Source organism: Phoxinus phoxinus, assembly GCF_949152265.1.
Source record: "Phoxinus phoxinus genome assembly, chromosome: 15".
In the NCBI taxonomy this organism is placed as follows: domain Eukaryota; kingdom Metazoa; phylum Chordata; class Actinopteri; order Cypriniformes; family Leuciscidae; genus Phoxinus; species Phoxinus phoxinus.
The window spans coordinates 703423-727287 of record NC_136890.1 but is presented as its reverse complement, the minus strand read 5'-3'; the positions used below and the strand labels follow the sequence as shown (position 1 = coordinate 727287).

The following is a 23865-nucleotide window of genomic DNA, read 5'->3' as shown; positions in this document are numbered from 1 at the left end:
TTTTTTAGTTACATCCATATTTACATTTATTGAATGCCTTCCACAGCATATTCTCTCACCACACATTCTGTACTGTACCTGTCCATATATAAAGTGCTTTACACCTTGTGTGTCGTGTGGAAATGGTTGTAAACACCGTTTTACTAGGTCAGCATGATCATACCCCGAGTATTTTATGCTTTTATATAATAACACACAGGGACTGAATGTCAGGTGATGAACACGGTCCTGTTATAACCGTGCCGTCACCTACACACCGCATCTGCACTTCAGCACTGGTCCTGGCTGTGGGAACCAGTGGGCTGTGGAAATGGCTTTATACATTTGAATAGAACTGATTTAATCATTTGTAATTTTACACAGAACAAGTCAGCAGTTTAAGAAAGAATATTTGGACTATTTAAGGTTTAGTACAGGTATTATATTGGGAATGTATTTGCCCAGATCAGAACTAGTGCACATATGACCGGCACATTATAGTTATTAATGGCCAAGACACTTCATGCAGGCCTACATTTCATTCCCAAAGTATTCAGAAAAACAGTTCAAACACTAAAACTTATACAGCAACTAGCAGGGACTTTGGAGGTTTTGATTTTGCCATAAAAACAGAAATATAACAAGAACATTTAACTCTTCCCTCGACAGAGCCCGTTCCAGCACTTTCGACCATTTTCACAAATCTTTCATGACCCCCAGAATATTTGTTGTCTGAACAGTCCATATAAAATATATCTGCTTCTAATCAAACATTTTATTCTGGTTTCGTGGATTATTTCTTATCAAATCTTGAATGCGTGTAAGTTTCACACAAAAAAAACTATATTTTGAATAAAAAGCTGATAAAATAAAAAAAGTTTCATAGACTACATCCGGAATGGATTCAGAGCGATGAATAAAACACAGATGGAGATCGAGTTCGTCAACAGCTCAAAGCTTCAGTCGGTAACTCTTCACATTAGGCAGTTTTGGTGTGTGTGTGTGTGTGTGTGTGTGTGTGTGTGTGTGTGTGTGTGTGTGTGTGTGTGTGTGTGTGTGTGTGTGTGTGTGTGTGTGTGTGTGTGTGTGTGTGTGTGTGTGTGTCAAAAAATGGCAAGTGTTCTGTGATGCTAGGTTACGAAAGTCCAAATAAAACATTTTGGAAAGATCCAAGACCGATGTATAAATACTGTTTTTGTGCTAATGATTTGAGAACATTATTAAAGACCAGGGGCCTCATTTATAAACGTTGCGTACGCACAAAAGAAGGCGTACGCTGCTCTCTACGCAATAATTGGTATTTATAAAAAGCAAACTTCACGGGAAGATGTGCGGTCCTTCACGCAAGCTGTGACCCAGGCGTACGCACTCAAACGGGTGAGATGAGAAATGGCGACACCGTCGGCCGATGGAAGAAACACGTGAAAGTGTGTGAAACTGTAGACCGTTGTGTAAAAGAAATGGCAATACTGCCTCTCATAAACAACATGAAGACTTCACAAAGCAAGTCTTACAATTAACAGCTACACGGACACACGTTCTCGATCTGCAGTGTAAAACAAACAAAATCAAACGAAAATTACAACAGAAATGCAAATTAACATATATATAGGCCTATGCAAAAAGAAAAGTGAAATATGTTCTGCAATAATATTGGCATGTTATGCAATTCATCCTCATAAATAATATGGTAAACAGAACGAAATAATGTACAAAACTGATATTCTCGTCTGGCGGAGCAGATATAGATGCAATTAGATAGACAGATAGATAGACAATTAGGGAGATAGATAGATAGATAGATAGATAGATAGATAGATAGATAGATAGATAGATAGATAGATAGATAGATAGATAGATAGATAGATAGATAGATAGATAGATAGATAGATAGATAGATAGATAGATAGATAGATAGATAGATAGATAGATAGATTAGGGAGATAGATAGATAGATAGATAGATAGATAGATAGATAGATAGATAGAATCATGGTATTCATGCATATGCCTTTAGTTTGTTTTATTTTTGATAAAATAACGTAGCCTATGACGTATGTCTCAACCATTCAGAAAGCTGCAAGAAATTACATTTGCACTGAACTATTTCCCATTTCCACGTAGATTATAACCGACATCTGTAACTTGTCAGATGCAATTAAATGGATGGAAATAAAATGCCCCATCACAATGCGTAATGACGCACAATGGCTGATCTTGTCCGAACATTTCTTTCTTATTTCGGCCACGGTCCGAGGTTGTGAGGCTACAGCATTTACGGCGTCTGCAACCTTTTGCCACTCAAGTGCCTTTTTTGGCATTAGTAATGCCCACACTGTGCCCTCCAAACAACATCTCCTCTTTTCCACCTCGCCAACGATAACTTCTACTTCACATTGAGTGAAGTTACGTTTTTTATTTATTTCCTCTCTGTGTTTGCCATAATTTCGCAATCGATGAATATTAACTTGTGGGCGTTTCACGGACTATTTATGGGCAACTAGGGGAGTGACGTGAAGCCGCAAAAGCTGCGCTACATTTAGAATTGATTGTGATTTATTAAGGGAAAACTGCGTAGGATGTGCGTGCGCACGGTTTTATAAATCCGAATATTTCTGTGCGTACGCACGTCCTATGTGTCATCCGTACGCCACTTCTGACGCAAATCCTACGCAAAGTTTTATAAATGAGGCCCCAGATAACTCAGAACAAGTGTTCGATTAACGTTACTGGAAGGTTTGCTCATAACCTGACGTCCGGCTCGCTGGAATCACATCTTTTGTGTCTGGTTATCTCAGCTGTCGGCTTACAGGGAACATCCGGTCTTCATTAACACCCTTTAAAGTCAAGCATGCCGACGCAGAATACACACGCGGAATACACACACGGAATAGGATTCTGTTGTTAAAGACGTGATTAAAGAAGTATTTGACCCAGTGGGCCATACAGAGATCTGCATTCACACTCATTTGCATACGGCTGAATGTCTGTAATTACCTCACTGAGTTTAATGCTAATACCTTATTCTCTGATAGGCTAATGGACACCTGTGATGTGTGAAGCAAGACATCTCGAACATTTGTTTCTTTGCACACAAATTGTCCTTAAGTTCATAGACGCCTAACTTAACCCTTTCATGCATGAATTATGACAACCTCAGTCAGGATTGTTTTCTAATGTGTTTTCAGAGCTCTTAAGAAATGGAAAACCAGATTTGAACTTGTTTTTTTACACATGATGTCCACTTGAGTGAACGGTCCACGCTTGAGGATTTACCTCACTAGCTGATCATTCTGTGTGTGTAAAGATGAGCTCTCCTCTCTCAGAAACCCTCTGAGATCTACATTGATCTATTGATGTGTTCAGACTGTGGAAGACTGGTGATCTGATCACTGAAGGTGTAGTGTTGGGGAGAGCACTGCATTATCATCAGGGCACTTTTATTTTTCTGATGTAACAAATTACATTCTAATAACATACATTTATTTGCAGCCAAATAAAGTTACTGCTGATGAAGATTTTATAAGAAACCACAGTCAGAGTAATAGCATGAATTTTATCTGAAATATAGCTAGTGTTGCATGACGTCCAATATGGTGGACAAACGATTAAAGGGCCCGTATTATGGATATTTTAAAATGACCTTTCATTTACTGTGTAATATAGCTCTAAGTGAAAGAAAACATCCTGCAAAGTCCGACGATGAAACACTAGAAGAACTAGTTATTCAACCCGAACCTCCATCGCCAGGGCGGCGCGAGCAGGACGTTTATCAGCGATGGGCTACTCAGTTTGAGGAACATTATGAGATGTTGCAATTCCTCATCATCAGCATTAACAAGTGCATGTCCATCAACCGATTATTTGACTTGTACTAATTTATTTACCGAGTATGTTTCTAATATATTGCGGTGAACACGTGGAAACGGTCTCAGCAACAGTGCATGTGTGCAATATGAGCTCTAGCGTGAATGACTGATGTAACATAAACATTGGTAAAACAAATCTTGCTCCATGCTTAATCTTTCCTCAAAGTAGTGAGAACGACAGACAATCTGCATTGACAGTGATAACATGAGTTAGCCAGTTAGCAGGAGACCTACACCATGTAAAACTCTGAAAGTGCACCGTATATAAAGTTATTGTCTTTCAAAAGTAAGAGTCGACTCCGAGTCAATGAAATGAATCGTTTTTCAGACGAGTCATAAGCCGTTCCGTCGTGACATCAAGACAAGAACATTAGCCCGCGCAGACACCAGGGAAACTCATTCCTGTGGACACCGGACGGCATCATGTCCAGGAGACGCTGTGCTCTACAATGTGATGATAAAGACTTTTTTTCCCACTGCCCAAGGATGAGCATGTGAAGAATCTGTGGTTAAAGTTAATCTTTACCGTGATACTACAGCAGTATAATCCTAAACTACTCCTGTTACCTTTATTTACTGACGACTGCTTCTCAAATCTCGGAGTTCAATGCAGGATTCACGAACCGCTTGCTCTCTCGCTCCGCGTCTGACGGCCCGCTCGTTCTGTATTTGATGACTCATTCTTGAGTCTAACCAGATTTTCTGTCTAAATCCATTTAATTAATACAACTGGGTTGTAAACGAAAAGTTATTGGCTATTTTAAGTACATACAGAAATCAGTCAACACAAAGGAAAAATTAGCTGTTCGAACCATTTCACGGGGACTTGACAAAACTGGGTTTACCCAAAAACATTTAATTCCGTCATTATTCACTCATCTTCATGTCATTCCAAACTGCATGCTGTTATTTTCCCCTGGACCACATACGGAAAACTCTTTAAAACTCAAGCACATCAAGGACACAAACAACACACACGTGGGAAAGTAAAGCTTCAACCGAAGGGAAGATCGTCAGTGGACAACGACTTCATTTCAGTTCCTCACACACACGGACTACTTTACATTGTGTTTATGGTGCTTTTTTTTTTCATTTTATGGAAATAATTTTTTTAAGGATTCTTCAAATATTTCTACAGAGGGCGAGTAAAAATGTGTTTTTAAAAGAACACACACAGTACACACACACAGTATATAAGCATATAGATGGCACACATATGAACATTCAAGCTGAATATTTATATTGATCAGGGAGATATTGATCACTTCCTGTGACACACACACACACACACACACACACACACACACAATAACAAACTCCTTGCTCATCCGTTTCCCTTGATTTAACCTTGAAACATGAGATATTTCCAATACCAGGATTATTTGAGCTTGAGCAGTGCCAGGTGTGATGATGATGATGATGATGATGATGAGGCATGAGACGGCACAGCTTGATAATAACAGCGGATAACATAAAAACACATATTCATTCAATTTAAAGAACGCTTGAGATGGAAAAGAGAGGAGAGGTGTGAGACGAAGGGTAAGGACTGAAGAACAGACACAGGACATGAAGGACATGCGCAAAAAATCATAGATAAACAAAGAAAGAACGAAGCGGAGCCAGATCTGCATGAAGGAAAGAGTTTGAAAGAGGCCCACAAAACCATTACATTAAATTCTAAACACATTATAAATGTTAGAAATGTATTGCTAAAACATATTACAAAGACTGTGAACTGTGAAGTACTGAATTATGGAGTTAGACCGTTAAACAGTTTTTCACCATTGCTGTGTTCCGGATTTTTTGGGCGGGGCTAAAACGGGGGCTCGATGACGCACTGGAGCCCCTGAGCTCCTGGACACGCCCCTACTTGATGACGCACTGGAGCCCCTGAGCTCCTGGACACGCCCCTACTTGATGACGCACTGGAGCCCCTGAGCTCCTGGACACGCCCCTACTTGATGACGCACTGGAGCCCCTGAGCTCCTGGACACGCCCCTACTTGATGACGCACTGGAGCCCCTGAGCTCCTGGACACGCCCCTACTTGATGACGCACTGGAGCCCCTGAGCTCCTGGACACGCCCCTACTTGATGACGCACTGGAGCCCCTGAGCTCCTGGACACGCCCCTACTTGATGACGCACTGGAGCCCCTGAGCTCCTGGACACGCCCCTACTTGATGACGCACTGGAGCCACTGAGCTCCTGGACACGCCCCTACTTGATGACGCACTGGAGCCACTGAGCTCCTGGACACGCCCCTACTTGATGACGCACTGGAGCCCCTGAGCTCCTGGACACGCCCCTACTTGATGACGCACTGGAGCCCCTGAGCTCCTGGACACGCCCCTACTTGATGATGCACTGGAGCCACTGAGCTCCTGGACACGCCCCTACTTGATGACGCACTGGAGCCCCTGAGCTCCTGGACACGCCCCTACTTGACGCACTGGAGCCCCTGAGCTCCTGGACACGCCCCTACTTGATGACGCACTGGAGCCCCTGAGCTCCTGGACACGCCCCTACTTGATGACGCACTGGAGCCCCTGAGCTCCTGGACACGCCCCTACTTGATGATGCACTGGAGCCACTGAGCTCCTGGACACGCCCCTACTTGATGACGCACTGGAGCCCCTGAGCTCCTGGACACACCCCTACTTGATGACGCACTGGAGCCACTGAGCTCCTGGACACGCCCCTACTTGATGACGCACTGGAGCCCCTGAGCTCCTGGACACGCCCCTACTCGATGACGCACTGGAGCCCCTGAGCTCCTGGACACGCCCCTACTTGATGACGCACTGGAGCCACTGAGCTCCTGGACACGCCCCTACTTGATGACGCACTGGAGCCCCTGAGCTCCTGGACACGCCCCTACTTGATGACGCACTGGAGCCCCTGAACTCCTGGACACGCCCCTACTTGATGACGCACTGGAGCCCCTGAGCTCCTGGACACGCCCCTACTTGATGACGCACTGGAGCCCCTGAGCTCCTGGACACGCCCCTACTTGATGACGCACTGGAGCCCCTGAGCTCCTGGACACGCCCCTACTTGATGACGCACTGGAGCCCCTGAGCTCCTGGACACGCCCCTACTTGATGACGCACTGGAGCCCCTGAGCTCCTGGACACGCCCCTACTTGATGACGCACTGGAGCCCCTGAGCTCCTGGACACGCCCCTACTTGATGACGCACTGGAGCCCCTGAGCTCCTGGACACGCCCCTACTTGATGACGCAGTGGAGCCACTGAGCTCCTGGACACGCCCCTACTTGATGACGCACTGGAGCCCCTGAGCTCCTGACCCCTCCCCTAACAATAGAGCACATTCACATCAGTTCTCTGCTCAATCGCGAGTTACTGTCAGTACTATTAGTTACTACAGCCTACAGTTTGCTAGCTAGCTATGCCTTCGTCACGGAAATGCGTATTACCTGGATGCGACCACATCAAGAAGAGGTGGATTAATTCTGTGAAGATCCACCTTGATGGAGAGCTGAGGATCGCCACCAAAACCCGCCTCGGTAGTGATAATTTTACACGGGATAGATTTATAAACTTTCGTCTGAGACAACTGGGATTCTCTGATAATCCGCTGTTACTGGTGAATGTGGCCGAACCGACTATCTCCCGCCTCGGCCTTCATCCTCCCGTCCGGCGACAACTGCGTCATCATCGGCAGTGCGGCCCACCAATGTAATTTGCCTTGTGTGCTTAGGTTTAGTCGTCCACAGTTGAGTGTGGCGACTGCAGCTTTCCCGCAAGTGGGCGTGGTTTCAGCGCAGCCAGCGGACACGCCCCCAGTGTTTGAAAGCAGAGAATACTGCTAATTTTTTTAAGATTTTGATAACTTATTTGATGTACATGCCGGCTTTTTTTATCATTCAATTTTGGCCGGGTGGCTAATAACATTTTTCTGTGGCGTGACAAACTCAGAACACATACTTAATTTAGACTTTACAGGGACTTTAATGTAAGAGTCAACTATAGAATGAAAGTTTAAATGTGGAAACTATGAACATTGAACTGTTCTTGGGACAACAAGTATTTTTGGGTTGTTTAAAATATTGCAATTTGTACAGTTTGTTATTTAAAATATCACAAAAACTTTACAATAGAGTGCATTAGTGCTGCCCACTTTTTCAGCTGCATTAGTTTCGGAGTTATTTTTTTCATTAATTTCTCCCATAGGGATTTCAAAATATTCTTTGTTAAAGAGTTATAAGCCATGAACCGAATCATCAGCTACGAGGAGAATCACAACATTACAGACTTTGATTTGGAGCAAAAAAGTTTTTGAAAATCAGCCATTCTGGGGTGTTCTTTGGTCCATTCAATGGCAGTGTCAACTCAACAAACCTCGGATCACGCTAGGGCGTCCCCGGTAAGCGTCGCGCGCCGTCCTCGCCCACGGGCTAGGCTACCTGATCAAGGACGGGGCACGCCAAAGACATTAGTCCCCAAGAAGAGGCTCATGATCTCGACAACACCTTCTTTAGGTGATCTTAAAGATCTTTATTGTATTTCCCCCTCACCTCACAACCTATTCTAGCGGTGAGCGCTCTACACAAATATTGACTACTGGATGCTAAGATAATCTTCCATGGACGGTGCGACTACTGCTCGCAGATCTCAAATGAAGAGTTCCCACAATTCCCAGCCCTGAACCCGTTTCTTGCCAAAGTACTGGTAGCCATCGAGAAAATGAAGAATAGCAAAGTGACCAGACCAGACGACATCCAAGCCGAAGCCTGGAAACTAATGGGATGGCGGGGTGCTAAGATCCCGGCATCACTCTTCAGTCGGATGATCACAGGAAACAAGCCCCCCGAGCCTGGATGAGACCCAGCCGTCTCCTGTGCCATACGATGAAGATCTTTGAAAGGATTCTCGATCCTGCCGATGCTATCCAAGCTGCCCAGCGACTCGGGGAGAATCATCGAGGGAAAACAAGAAGGTCAGCATGGTGTTCCTGGACCTGCAGAAGGGGTTTGACCAGGACACACTTGAACTGCTATCAGGTCCCTGAGGCCTACGTCCGATGGACATGCTTCCTCCATCAGGATTCTTCCAGCGTAGTCCGCTAATGCTAAATCAGCGTTAGCAGCAAGGATCGGCCCGCTCGCCCCTCCTATTCATCCTATGCATGGATACGGCAACAGCGGACACCCAATCGCCACACCCGTGGACGCTCCTGTACGCTGACGGCGTTCTGCTGGCCAACGAAGAGCTAGCGCAACGTTGGAAAGATTGGCTGAATGAGAATGGACTATGGCTCAATCTCACAAAGACAGAGTATATGGAATCCAGCCCACAAACTAGGGGTGCACGATATATATATCGAATCAATACCGTTATTGCGATATCACGTTGCCCGATATTATATCGAAAGTCTCGCAATAATTTTGCGTTATTTAGTTTATTATGCGTCCGACATGCACCTCTCGAAAAATACACGTCGCTTGGTAGCGTTGCATTTCCCCGACTCATGTCCTGGTTCTCCTCCTCCATAAACAACACGCAGTCAAGGAGAGGGTTAACTCTTCATCTACAGATCTCCCACAGCGCTCAGAAAGAAGACACTTCGTTTCTCTCAACATGACTCTAGTCGCTACTCGCTCCAAAGCCAATCGCCGTCACTCTCTCACTTCTCCCTCGCTCTACCACACAGTCCCCACACACACACACACAGTCCCCCCACACACACAGTCTCCACACACACACTCACAGTCCCCACACACACACAGTGCCCCCACACACACAACCACAGTCCCCCCACACACACACACACACACACAGTCCCCCCCCCCACACACACACAGTCCCCCCACACACACACACACACAGTGCCCCCACACACATACACACACAGTCCCCACACACACACACACAGTCCCCACACACACACACTTGCCGGCTCGACGCACAGACCCGCGCACAAGTATGAACATCAGGCCTGGCCGCTTCATGTGTTCCTCAGATCGGACAGCTCTCTGATTGATCAAAACGACTCCATGTACTCCTGCTCACATAAATGTGTTTTCGCTAAACGGATATAAATCCGATCTTCAGTTCCCGCGCTACATTCTACCGAGAGCAACAGTTATGAGCTGCACTTATTGATCATCAGCTAAACTTTTGAAATCAAAGACCGCAATAAGAGAGAGCGGCAACAGCCCTGGGAAGATCATTTCTGTACTCTTAATGAAGATGATGGTGTGTTGAGCGTCTGAGACTGACTCTCACTGTATCTGCGGTAGTTTGCACGTTGGCCTGATGACCGACGCTCAGCTGCGGTGATGCGGCTGCAGTAGCGTCCTCATATCTGGCTATAACACGCTCTCACACGCTACAATTCCTCATATCTGGCTATAACACGCTCTCACACGCTACAATTCCTCATATCTGGCTATAACACGCTCTCACACGCTACAATTCCTCATATCTGGCTCTCACACGCTCTCACACGCTCTCACACGCTCTCACACGCTCTCACACGCTCTCACACGCTCTCACACGCTACAATTCCTCATATCTGGCTCTCACACGCTCTCACACGCTACAATTCCTCATATCTGGCTATAACACGCTCTCACACGCTACATTTTTAGCATTTTTGTTTGGAGTAAAATGTACATGTGGTTTCAAGAACCAGATGCACTTACACTTGTCCAGTTTCGCCTGGGATGCGGCCCAGACCTCCAGAAGTGATGAGAGCGATCGGAATTGAAATATCGAAATTAATATCGATATCGCAATATTCATTATTGATATCGCAATATCACATTTTGTCAATATCGTGCACGCCTACCACAAACCGTAGGCTCCATCAGTGTAGACGGTGCAGACGTGAAGAACTTCTAACAGCTCGCCTCCACACGGCCTCCCGGACGCACGCGTCGACGCTGACGGTTATAGCGGCGGCGAGTCATGGGAGATATGCGACCGGCGAACGCTCACCCATCTCACAGCGAAGCAAAAACCATCGAGTGCCAGCTCGTAGCTTTACCATTTCTTTAAAGGTGTAGAAGTTATTGTTCAAAATCAGTTTCCCTATGAAGAAAATTGAGTTTTTACTGGAACTGTTGCACTCTACAGGGTCACACACACACACACACACACACACACAATCAGCAGTGCATGAGCCGCGGGACACACTTACACCAGTTCATTCACATTACTCTACTTTACATTCTCAGTCTCTTCTCTTCCTCATGCACATTTCTTCCTCGAGGCCTCCTGTCATGCGTCTCTCCTTTCTTCCTTCTGCTGCCCTCTGCTCTGCTGTGTTCTGCTGCTTTCTGTCTGCTCACCAGCATGTTCTCTTTCTTCTCTTTAACCCGTCACACAGATAATCTGCCCCTCGGGCTGCCATCTTCTCTGCTTTAGAAGCGCGCGCGCACACACACACACACACACACACACACGCACGCACACACACACACACACACACACACACACACACACACACACACACACACACACACACACACACACACGCGCACACACACACGCGCACACACACACACACACGCACACACACACACACAGAAACATCCACTGTCACTTGTCTTTTCCCTTAATATTGAAACCGTCTCGAAGCAGCCCGATGGTGACAGAAGAGTATCACACTAATCCCTCGTAACATCTGATCATTACACAAACGTCAGTTTCGCTAGATCTGAATAACTACATTTGGTACCATGACAAATAAAAAAAGATCAAATAAAATTAAATCAAAGGAAAAACAAGTATATTTGTATTTTTGGCAGATAGACTTTTCAGAAGAAATTAATGTCTGGTAATTTTGCTTGTCGGGTAAATGTATCGTGATCTTGAATTTTTAGATATTTGTACTGAAAAACAAGACAGATATACTAAGCAAGAAAATAATTTTGTGCAGTCAGTGTAATTTTTAAATTGTTACATTTTGCTAAGTATAATTTCTCCATTCTCAATGTTTGTTTTGTTTTGTTTGTTTTACTAATTTGTGAACAAAAACCAAAAAAAAAAAAAAAATATTCTAGATTAGAACTGTTAGATTCTAAGGCGATACACACTAGCCTAGCGACGGAGGAGCGACACACACTAGCCACGGAGGAGCAGCACACACTAGCGATGAAGGAGCGACACACGCTAGCGATGAAGGAGCGACACACGCTAGCGACGGAGGAGCGACACACACTAGCGACGGAGGAGCGGCACACACTAGCGATGAAGGAGCGACACACACTAGCGACGGAGGAGCGACACACACTAGCCTAGCGACGGAGGAGCGACACACACTAGCCTAGCGACGGAGGTGCGGCACACACTAGCCTAGCGACGGAGGAGCGGCACACACTAGCCACGGAGGAGCAGCACACACTAGCGATGAAGGAGCGACACACGCTAGCGATGAAGGAGCGACACACGCTAGCGACGGAGGAGCGACACACACTAGCGACGGAGGAGCGACACACGCTAGCGATGAAGGAGCGACACACACTAGCGACGGAGGAGCGACACACACTAGCCTAGCGACGGAGGAGCGACACACACTAGCCTAGCGACGGAGGTGCGGCACACACTAGCCTAGCGACGGAGGAGCGGCACACACTAGCCTAGCGACTAGTGATGCTCCGATTGATCGGCCGCCGATCATGATAGGCCGATATTGACAAATATCGCGTGCACGGCAGAGAGAGAGAGAAAGAGACCGCGCGCGTGCCTCATGAAGTGCGTAATATCTCCCGCTGGTGCTACTACCCTTCACATCGCATGTTCCGGCAATGTCACTATCACTCACTCGCACATCGCGATGTCGATGTTAAAATCAAATATCGTTCAGCCCTACAACACACACTAGCCTAGCGACGCAGGAGTGGCACACACTAGCGGCGGAGGAGCGACACACACTAGCGACATAGGAGCGACACACACTAGCGACATAGGAGCGACACACACTAGCCACGGAGGAGCGACACACACTAGCCTAGCCACGGAGGAGCGACACACACTAGCCTAGCCACGGAGGAGCGACACACACTAGCCTAGCCACGGAGGAGCGACACACACTAGCCACGGAGGAGCGACACACACTAGCGACATAGGAGCGACACACACTAGCCACGGAGGAGCGACACACACTAGCGGCGGAGGAGCGACACACACTAGCCACGGAGGAGCGACACACACTAGCCACGGAGGAGCGACACACACTAGCCACGGAGGAGCGACACACACTAGCGGCGGAGGAGCGACACACACTAGCCACGGAGGAGCGACACACACTAGCCACGGAGGAGCGACACACACTAGCCACGGAGGAGCGACACACACTAGCCACGGAGGAGCGACACACACTAGCCACGGAGGAGCGACACACACTAGCCACGGAGGAGCGACACACACTAGCCACGGAGGAGCGACACACACTAGCCACGGAGGAGCGACACACACTAGCAGCGGATGAGCGACACACACTAGCGACGGAGGAGCGACACACACTAGCAGCGGATGAGCGACACACACTAGCGACGGAGGAGCGACACACACTAGCGGCGGAGGAGAGACACACACTAGCCGCGGATGAGCGACACACACTAGCGACGGAGGAGCGACACACACTAGCAGCGGAGGAGAGACACACACTAGCCACGGAGGAGCGACACACACTAGCAGCGGAGGAGAGACACACACTAGCCACGGAGGAGCGACACACACTAGCCACGGAGGAGCGACACACACTAGCCACGGAGGAGCGACACACACTAGCAGCGGAGGAGAGACACACACTAGCCACGGAGGAGCGACACACACTAGCAGCGGAGGAGAGACACACACTAGCCGCGGATGAGCGACACACACTAGCGGCGGAGGAGCGACACACACAAGCCGCGGAGGAGCGGCACACACTAGCGGCGGAGGAGCGACACACACTAGCGGCGGAGGAGCGACACACACTAGCGGCGGAGGAGCGGCACACACTAGCGACGGAGGAGCGAAACACACTAGCGGCGGAGGAGCGACACACACTAGCAGCGGAGGAGAGACACACACTAGCGGCGGAGGAGCGACACACACTAGCGGCGGAGGAGCGACACACACTAGCGGCGGAGGAGCGAAACACACTAGCGGCGGAGGAGCGACACACACTAGCAGCGGAGGAGAGACACACACTAGCCGCGGATGAGCGACACACACTAGCGACGGAGGAGCGACACACACTAGCAGCGGATGAGCGACACACACTAGCCACGGAGGAGCGACACACACTAGCAGCGGAGGAGAGACACACACTAGCCACGGAGGAGCGACACACACTAGCCACGGAGGAGCGACACACACTAGCCACGGAGGAGCGACACACACTAGCAGCGGAGGAGAGACACACACTAGCCGCGGATGAGCGACACACACTAGCGGCGGAGGAGCGACACACACTAGCCGCGGAGGAGCGGCACACACTAGCGGCGGAGGAGCGGCACACACTAGCGGCGGAGGAGCGACACACACTAGCGGCGGAGGAGCGACACACACTAGCGGCGGAGGAGCGAAACACACTAGCGGCGGAGGAGCGACACACACTAGCGGCGGAGGAGCGACACACACTAGCCGCGGAGGAGCGACACACACTAGCCGCGGAGGAGCGACACACACTAGCGACGGAGGAGCGACACACACTAGCGGCGGAGGAGCGACACACACTAGCGGCGGAGGAGCGAAACACACTAGCGGCGGAGGAGCGACACACACTAGCGGCGGAGGAGCGACACACACTAGCCACGGAGGAGCGACACACACTAGCGGCGGAGGAGCGACACACACTAGCCACGGAGGAGCGACACACACTAGCCACGGAGGAGCGACACACACTAGCCACGGAGGAGCGACACACACTAGCCACGGAGGAGCGACACACACTAGCCACGGAGGAGCGACACACACTAGCCACGGAGGAGCGACACACACTAGCCACGGAGGAGCGACACACACTAGCAGCGGAGGAGAGACACACACTAGCCGCGGATGAGCGACACACACTAGCGACGGAGGAGCGACACACACTAGCAGCGGAGGAGAGACACACACTAGCCACGGAGGAGCGACACACACTAGCAGCGGAGGAGAGACACACACTAGCCACGGAGGAGCGACACACACTAGCCACGGAGGAGCGACACACACTAGCCACGGAGGAGCGACACACACTAGCAGCGGAGGAGAGACACACACTAGCCACGGAGGAGCGACACACACTAGCAGCGGAGGAGAGACACACACTAGCCGCGGATGAGCGACACACACTAGCGGCGGAGGAGCGACACACACAAGCCGCGGAGGAGCGGCACACACTAGCGGCGGAGGAGCGACACACACTAGCGGCGGAGGAGCGACACACACTAGCGGCGGAGGAGCGGCACACACTAGCGACGGAGGAGCGAAACACACTAGCGGCGGAGGAGCGACACACACTAGCGGCGGAGGAGCGACACACACTAGCGGCGGAGGAGCGACACACACTAGCGGCGGAGGAGCGACACACACTAGCGGCGGAGGAGCGACACACACTAGCGGCGGAGGAGCGACACACACTAGCGGCGGAGGAGCGACACACACTAGCGGCGGAGGAGCGACACACACTAGCGGCGGAGGAGCGACACACACTAGCGGCGGAGGAGCGACACACACTAGCGGCGGAGGAGCGACACACACTAGCGGCGGAGGAGCGACACACACTAGCGGCGGAGGAGCGACACACACTAGCGGCGGAGGAGCGACACACACTAGCGGCGGAGGAGCGGCACACACTAGCGGCGGAGGAGCGACACACACTAGCGACGGAGGAGCGGCACACACTAGCGGCGGAGGAGCGACACACACTAGCGGCGGAGGAGCGACACACACTAGCGACGGAGGAGGGACACACACTCGCCACGGAGGAGCGACACACACTAGCGACGAAGGAGCGACACACACTAGCCACGGAGAAGCGGCACACACTAGCCACGGAGGAGCGGCACACACTAGCGACGGAGGAGCGACACACACTAGCCACGGAGGAGCGGCACACACTAGCCACGGAGAAGCGGCACACACTAGCGACGGAGGAGCGACACACACTAGCGGCGAAGGAGCGGCACACACTAGCGGCGGAGGAGCGACACACACTAGCGGCGGTGGAGCGACACACACTAGCGACGGAGGAGCGGCACACACTAGCGGCGGAGGAGCGACACACACTAGCGGCGGAGGAGCGGCACACACTAGCGGCGGAGGAGCGACACACACTAGCGACGGAGGAGGGACACACACTCGCCACGGAGGAGCGACACACACTAGCAACGAAGGAGCGACACACACTAGCCACGGAGAAGCGGCACACACTAGCCACGGAGGAGCGGCACACACTAGCGACGGAGGAGCGACACACACTAGCGACGAAGGAGCGACACACACTAGCCACGGAGAAGCGGCACACACTAGCGGCGAAGGAGCGGCACACACTAGTGCGGAGGAGCGGCACACACTAGCGACGGAGGAGCGACACACACTAGCGACGGAGGAGCGACACACGCTAACGACGGAGGAGCGACACACACTAGCGACGGAGGAGCGACACACACTAGCGACGGAGGAGCGACACACACTAGCCACGGAGGAGCGACACACACTAGCCTAGCGACGGAGGAGCGGCACACACTAGCGAGGGAGTAGCGACACACACTAGCGATGAAGGAGCGACACACACTAGCGATGGAGGAGCGGCACACACTAGCGATGGAAAAGCGACACACACTAGCCTAGCGACGGAGGAGCGACACACACTAGCCACGGAGGAGCGACACACACTAGCCACGGAGGAGCGACACACACTAGCCACGGAGGAGCGACACACACTAGCCACGGAGGAGCGACACACACTAGCCACGGAGGAGCGACACACACTAGCCACGGAGGAGCGACACACACTAGCCACGGAGGAGCGACACACACTAGCCACGGAGGAGCGACACACACTAGCCTAGCCACGGAGGAGCGACACACACTAGCCACGGAGGAGCGACACACACTAGCCTAGCGACAGAGGAGCGACACACACTAGCCTAGCGACAGAGGAGCGACACACACTAGCGACAGAGGAGCGACACACACTAGCCTAGCGATGGAGGAGCGGCACACACTAGCGATGGAGGAGCGACACACACTAGCCACGGAGGAGCGACACACACTAGCCACGGAGGAGCGGCACACACTAGCCACGGAGGAGCGACACACACTAGCCACGGAGGAGCGACACACACTAGCCTAGCGACAGAGGAGCGACACACACTAGCCTAGCGATGGAGGAGCGGCACACACTAGCGATGGAGGAGCGACACACACTAGCCACGGAGGAGCGACACACACTAGCCACGGAGGAGCGGCACACACTAGCCACGGAGGAGCGACACACACTAGCCACGGAGGAGCGACACACACTAGCCACGGAGGAGCGACACACACTAGCCACGGAGGAGCGGCACACACTAGCCACGGAGGAGCGACACACACTAGCCTAGCCACGGAGGAGCGACACACACTAGCCACGGAGGAGCGACACACACTAGCCTAGCGACGGAGGAGCGACACACACTAGCCTAGCGACAGAGGAGCGACACACACTAGCCTAGCGACGGAGGATCGGCACACACTAGCGACGGAGGAGCGACACACACTAGCCACGGAGGAGCGACACACACTAGCCACGGAGGAGCGGCACACACTAGCCACGGAGGAGCGACACACACTAGCCACGGAGGAGCGACACACACTAGCGGCGGAGGAGCGGCACACACTAGCGGCGGAGGAGCGACACACACTAGCGGCGGAGGAGCGACACACACTAGCGGCGGAGGAGCGGCACACACTAGCGGCGGAGGAGCGACACACACTAGCGGCGGAGGAGCGACACACACTAGCGGCGGAGGAGCGACACACACTAGCGGCGGAGGAGCGACACACACTAGCGGCGGAGGAGCGACACACACTAGCGGCGGAGGAGCGACACACACTAGCGGCGGAGGAGCGACACACACTAGCGGCGGAGGAGCGACACACACTAGCGGCGGAGGAGCGACACACACTAGCGGCGGAGGAGCGGCACACACTAGCGGCGGAGGAGCGACACACACTAGCGACGGAGGAGCGGCACACACTAGCGGCGGAGGAGCGACACACACTAGCGACGAAGGAGCGACACACACTAGCGACGGAGGAGCGACACACACTAGCGGCGGAGGAGCGGCACACACTAGCGGCGGAGGAGCGGCACACACTCGCCACGGAGGAGCGACACACACTAGCGACGAAGGAGCGACACACACTAGCCACGGAGAAGCGGCACACACTAGCCACGGAGGAGCGGCACACACTAGCGACGGAGGAGCGACACACACTAGCCACGGAGGAGCGGCACACACTAGCGACGGAGGAGCGACACACACTAGCCACGGAGGAGCGGCACACACTAGCCACGGAGAAGCGGCACACACTAGCGACGGAGGAGCGACACACACTAGCGGCGAAGGAGCGGCACACACTAGCGGCGGAGGAGCGACACACACTAGCGGCGGAGGAGCGACACACACTAGCGACGGAGGAGCGGCACACACTAGCGGCGGAGGAGCGACACACACTAGCGGCGGAGGAGCGGCACACACTAGCGGCGGAGGAGCGACACACACTAGCGGCGGAGGAGCGACACACACTAGCGACGGAGGAGGGACACACACTCGCCACGGAGGAGCGACACACACTAGCGACGAAGGAGCGACACACACTAGCCACGGAGAAGCGGCACACACTAGCCACGGAGGAGCGGCACACACTAGCGACGGAGGAGCGACACACACTAGCGACGAAGGAGCGACACACACTAGCCACGGAGAAGCGGCACACACTAGCGGCGAAGGAGCGGCACACACTAGTGCGGAGGAGCGGCACACACTAGCGACGGAGGAGCTACACACGCTAGCCACGGAGGAGCGACACACACTAGCCTAGCCACGGAGGAGCGACACACACTAGCCACGGAGGAGCGACACACACTAGCCTAGCGACAGAGGAGCGACACACACTAGCCTAGCGACAGAGGAGCGACACACACTAGCGACAGAGGAGCGACACACACTAGCCTAGCGATGGAGGAGCGGCACACACTAGCGATGGAGGAGCGACACACACTAGCCACGGAGGAGCGACACACACTAGCCACGGAGGAGCGGCACACACTAGCCACGGAGGAGCGACACACACTAGCCACGGAGGAGCGACACACACTAGCCTAGCGACAGAGGAGCGACACACACTAGCCTAGCGATGGAGGAGCGGCACACACTAGCGATGGAGGAGCGACACACACTAGCCACGGAGGAGCGACACACACTAGCCACGGAGGAGCGGCACACACTAGCCACGGAGGAGCGACACACACTAGCCACGGAGGAGCGACACACACTAGCCACGGAGGAGCGACACACACTAGCCACGGAGGAGCGGCACACACTAGCCACGGAGGAGCGACACACACTAGCCTAGCCACGGAGGAGCGACACACACTAGCCACGGAGGAGCGACACACACTAGCCTAGCGACGGAGGAGCGACACACACTAGCCTAGCGACAGAGGAGCGACACACACTAGCCTAGCGACGGAGGATCGGCACACACTAGCGATGGAGGAGCGACACACACTAGCCACGGAGGAGCGACACACACTAGCCACGGAGGAGCGGCACACACTAGCCACGGAGGAGCGACACACACTAGCCACGGAGGAGCGACACACACTAGCGGCGGAGGAGCGGCACACACTAGCGGCGGAGGAGCGACACACACTAGCGGCGGAGGAGCGACACACACTAGCGGCGGAGGAGCGGCACACACTAGCGGCGGAGGAGCGACACACACTAGCGGCGGAGGAGCGACACACACTAGCGGCGGAGGAGCGACACACACTAGCAGCGGAGGAGCGACACACACTAGCGGCGGAGGAGCGACACACACTAGCGGCGGAGGAGCGACACACACTAGCGGCGGAGGAGCGGCACACACTAGCGGCGGAGGAGCGACACACACTAGCGGCGGAGGAGCGACACACACTAGCGGCGGAGGAGCGACACACACTAGCGGCGGAGGAGCGGCACACACTAGCGGCGGAGGAGCGACACACACTAGCGGCGGAGGAGCGACACACACTAGCGGCGGAGGAGCGACACACACTAGCGGCGGAGGAGCGACACACACTAGCGGCGGAGGAGCGACACACACTAGCGGCGGAGGAGCGACACACACTAGCGGCGGAGGAGCGACACACACTAGCGGCGGAGGAGCGGCACACACTAGCGGCGGAGGAGCGACACACACTAGCGACGGAGGAGCGGCACACACTAGCGGCGGAGGAGCGACACACACTAGCGACGAAGGAGCGACACACACTAGCGACGGAGGAGCGACACACACTAGCGGCGGAGGAGCGGCACACACTAGCGGCGGAGGAGCGGCACACACTCGCCACGGAGGAGCGACACACACTAGCGACGAAGGAGCGACACACACTAGCCACGGAGAAGCGGCACACACTAGCCACGGAGGAGCGGCACACACTAGCGACGGAGGAGCGACACACACTAGCCACGGAGGAGCGGCACACACTAGCGACGGAGGAGCGACACACACTAGCCACGGAGGAGCGGCACACACTAGCCACGGAGAAGCGGCACACACTAGCGACGGAGGAGCGACACACACTAGCGGCGAAGGAGCGGCACACACTAGCGGCGGAGGAGCGACACACACTAGCGGCGGAGGAGCGACACACACTAGCGACGGAGGAGCGGCACACACTAGCGGCGGAGGAGCGACACACACTAGCGGCGGAGGAGCGGCACACACTAGCGGCGGAGGAGCGACACACACTAGCGGCGGAGGAGCGACACACACTAGCGACGGAGGAGGGACACACACTAGCCACGGAGGAGCGACACACACTAGCGGCAAAGGAGCGACACACACTAGCCACGGAGAAGCGGCACACACTAGCGACGGAGGAGCGACACACACTAGCGACGAAGGAGCGACACACACTAGCCACGGAGAAGCGGCACACACTAGCGGCGAAGGAGCGGCACACACTAGTGCGGAGGAGCGGCACACACTAGCCACGGAGGAGCGACACACACTAGCGGCGGAGGAGCGGCACACACTAGCGGCGGAGGAGCGACACACACTCGCCACGGAGGAGCGACACACACTAGCGACGAAGGAGCGACACACACTAGCCACGGAGAAGCGGCACACACTAGCGACGGAGGAGCGACACACACTAGCGACGAAGGAGCGACACACACTAGCCACGGAGAAGCGGCACACACTAGCGGCGAAGGAGCGACACACACTAGCCACGGAGAAGCGGCACACACTAGCGACGGAGGAGCGACACACACTAGCGACGAAGGAGCGACACACACTAGCCATGGAGGAGCGGCACACACTAGCGGCGAAGGAGCGGCACACACTAGTGCGGAGGAGCGGCACACACTAGCGACGGAGGAGCGACACACACCACAGCGAGCGGAGGAGCGACACACACCACAGCGAGCGGAGGAGCGACACACACCACAGCGAGCGGAGCTAAGCGGGGCTGCTGCTCGTGGGTGGGTTAATTAGCGTAGACTGTGTGTGAGGAAGAGTGTGATAACCGAGAGCTGCAGGAACAGAAGCGCACACACACACGTCTGTGCTGAAAGGACCACAAGAAGAGATAAAACCTCATATTGAGAGTCAAAAATAGCATGTGTGTCCCTTAAAAGAAGTATATGGCACAGTGTTGGTAACACTTTGATATATGATTCTGACATAAAGCATGACAATGGCAGGGTAAACTTCAGAGGATACCACGGTACATCTCAGCAGAAAACAGTGAGTTACAGCAAATACCTTCTGCAGCAGCTGAGAGCCGGAGTACTTGGCCGCGATGGATTTAATCTCTCCACCAAACGCTGAAGCCCAAAGTTTCACACTAGAACAAGGGAACACAAATATGAGAACATGAATCTGACAAGCTCAACACAAGCTCAAGTGCACTTCAGCTCAAACCGCATTTCAAAACCTTGTTTAATTATAATAATGTGTATTTGACACTTGAAAATAAAGGTTTCAAAAGGTTGTTGTTTTGCAGTGATCAACTATTTCTGGCTCCACAAAGAACCTTTCGATGACCAGTTCTTAAATGAACCATATTTTTCAAACTTTAAGAACATTTTAATAATCTAAACAACGTTATTTTCCACTATAATGAACCTTTTGTGGAATGGAAAAGTTATTTTATGGAACCATATGCAAATAAATAACCTTGATTTTTAACCTTAAGTGTATTTAAGCAAATATATCTCATACAAAATATAATTCTCAGTCTCGGTTAACTTTAAAATCAAAAGAAAAGTTTAAAAACTTCTGGAGGTAGAACTGTTGAAAAGGTAAACCTGGACACAGATGTAGATGTACATTGATGACCATGGGGTCAGTGTGGGCGTAATTTGCTAAATAATAACAGCAAATAAATTTGAGACAAAATGACAACATTTGAATATGCCTTTCTGTCAGTTATAGTTGCGGAAAATCAATCGAGCAAACGGTATAAACACCTCTGGTTAATATTGAAGTGTACTCACACTGCCAGGGGGATGCCTTGGTGAGACGCACACACGCTGATGTTGAGTGTAATCCACAGGAGGAACAACACACACTTCATGCTTATAATCATGTCCAGATCTTCTGAAGAGATGAAGGATTGTGCGCTCACAAACTCGCACTGCTTACATTACAGCACATGTGTGTGTGTGAGAGAGAGTGTGTGTCCAGGCGGAGGTGATGACGAGGGGGGCGCGTGCATGTGTCTGTGCGCGTGCTGCAGTTTCTCTCAGATGAAGTGCGCGGAAAGAAAGAGGAGAGAGTGTCATGTCGTCGCTTTCTCCCTCTTCCTCTTCTCTGGGGATGAGAAGCTGTTCTTCAGGAGAACCCGCTGTTCCCCGAGGCGATGGTGGAGCAGTGACGCGACGGAGTGAGTGAAGAGACTAAACCACTGACTGTAGACGCGCTCAGTCCTGTAAGCTCGCCAGCAGTGAGGGCGAGGAGCACCTGGGCCAGCCTTACACGCAGATCATAAAAAAAATAGATATTAAATTTTTTATAATAATAAAAAAATCGGATAAGAAAATGTGTTCGAGGAACGGTTTCCGAACGTTCCCAGCGTTATTTATGAATGCTATCTCAACGCCACATTTATATATGCGACCATTCCATTTGCTCATTTTGCAAACAATATTAAAATACATTGCCTTTGAATGTTAATCTAAACATTCTGAAACACATAGTAAGCATTTTTTTTAAACAGTGGAATGATTCAGAAAAACAAAACGTTCCATGAATAAAGTAACGTTTTTGTGATCATTATTAAAGGTTAGCCTGCTGCTATGTAACCTTTTTTTCTTTTTGTTCAACATACATCAATCCTTCTTCCAAACCATGTTTTTGTCTAAAGTGTTTATATTTTAGACCTGTGTGGGGACGGTTTTCGCGGGAAATTGCATACATACGTCACTCGCGCGTGTCTCGTGGAGTTGCTCCACTCTCACGAGATTTTCAGAGCATACATGAATATTCATGAGTTTCCCAAAGCGGAGCATTTGAGTTCACGTCATCTCAGCAGGTTTAGGATTATTTCACAGATATAGCCTAATATAGATTCAGCATCGCGATGACCTAGACATTGTTTACCTTTTTATAGCAGTTAATCAGATTTTTGTTAGTTTGCACTTTTGTGTAGTCATCCGTGATTGAAGGACAGCCATTCACTTGTACGCTTCCTTTGTACCTTATAATGTAACAACTGAAATACAATAATTGATGACGGATTGATAATTAAAAATAAGGCATTGTGTTTGATATTACTAGTCTTGTGGTGAACAATTAATCCGTGCAAGTTAATA

At 51.9% G+C, this 23865-nt stretch overlaps 1 protein-coding gene across 1 annotated transcript in view; it reads right to left on the bottom strand.

The window, feature by feature from the left end:
- cacna2d3a (calcium channel, voltage-dependent, alpha 2/delta subunit 3a) overlaps positions 1–22946 on the bottom strand; it is a 167047-nt gene extending 144101 nt beyond the window's left edge. Inside the window, exons 1-2 of the mRNA XM_079638159.1 lie at positions 22549–22946; positions 21815–21896 (exon numbers count right to left, since the gene is read on the bottom strand). Of these exons, the coding sequence (XP_079494285.1) occupies positions 21815–21896; positions 22549–22640 (174 nt within the window). The 5' untranslated portion in view covers positions 22641–22946. The remainder of the gene's footprint in view (positions 1–21814; positions 21897–22548) is intronic.
- Between the last annotated feature and the right edge of the window lie 919 nt (positions 22947–23865).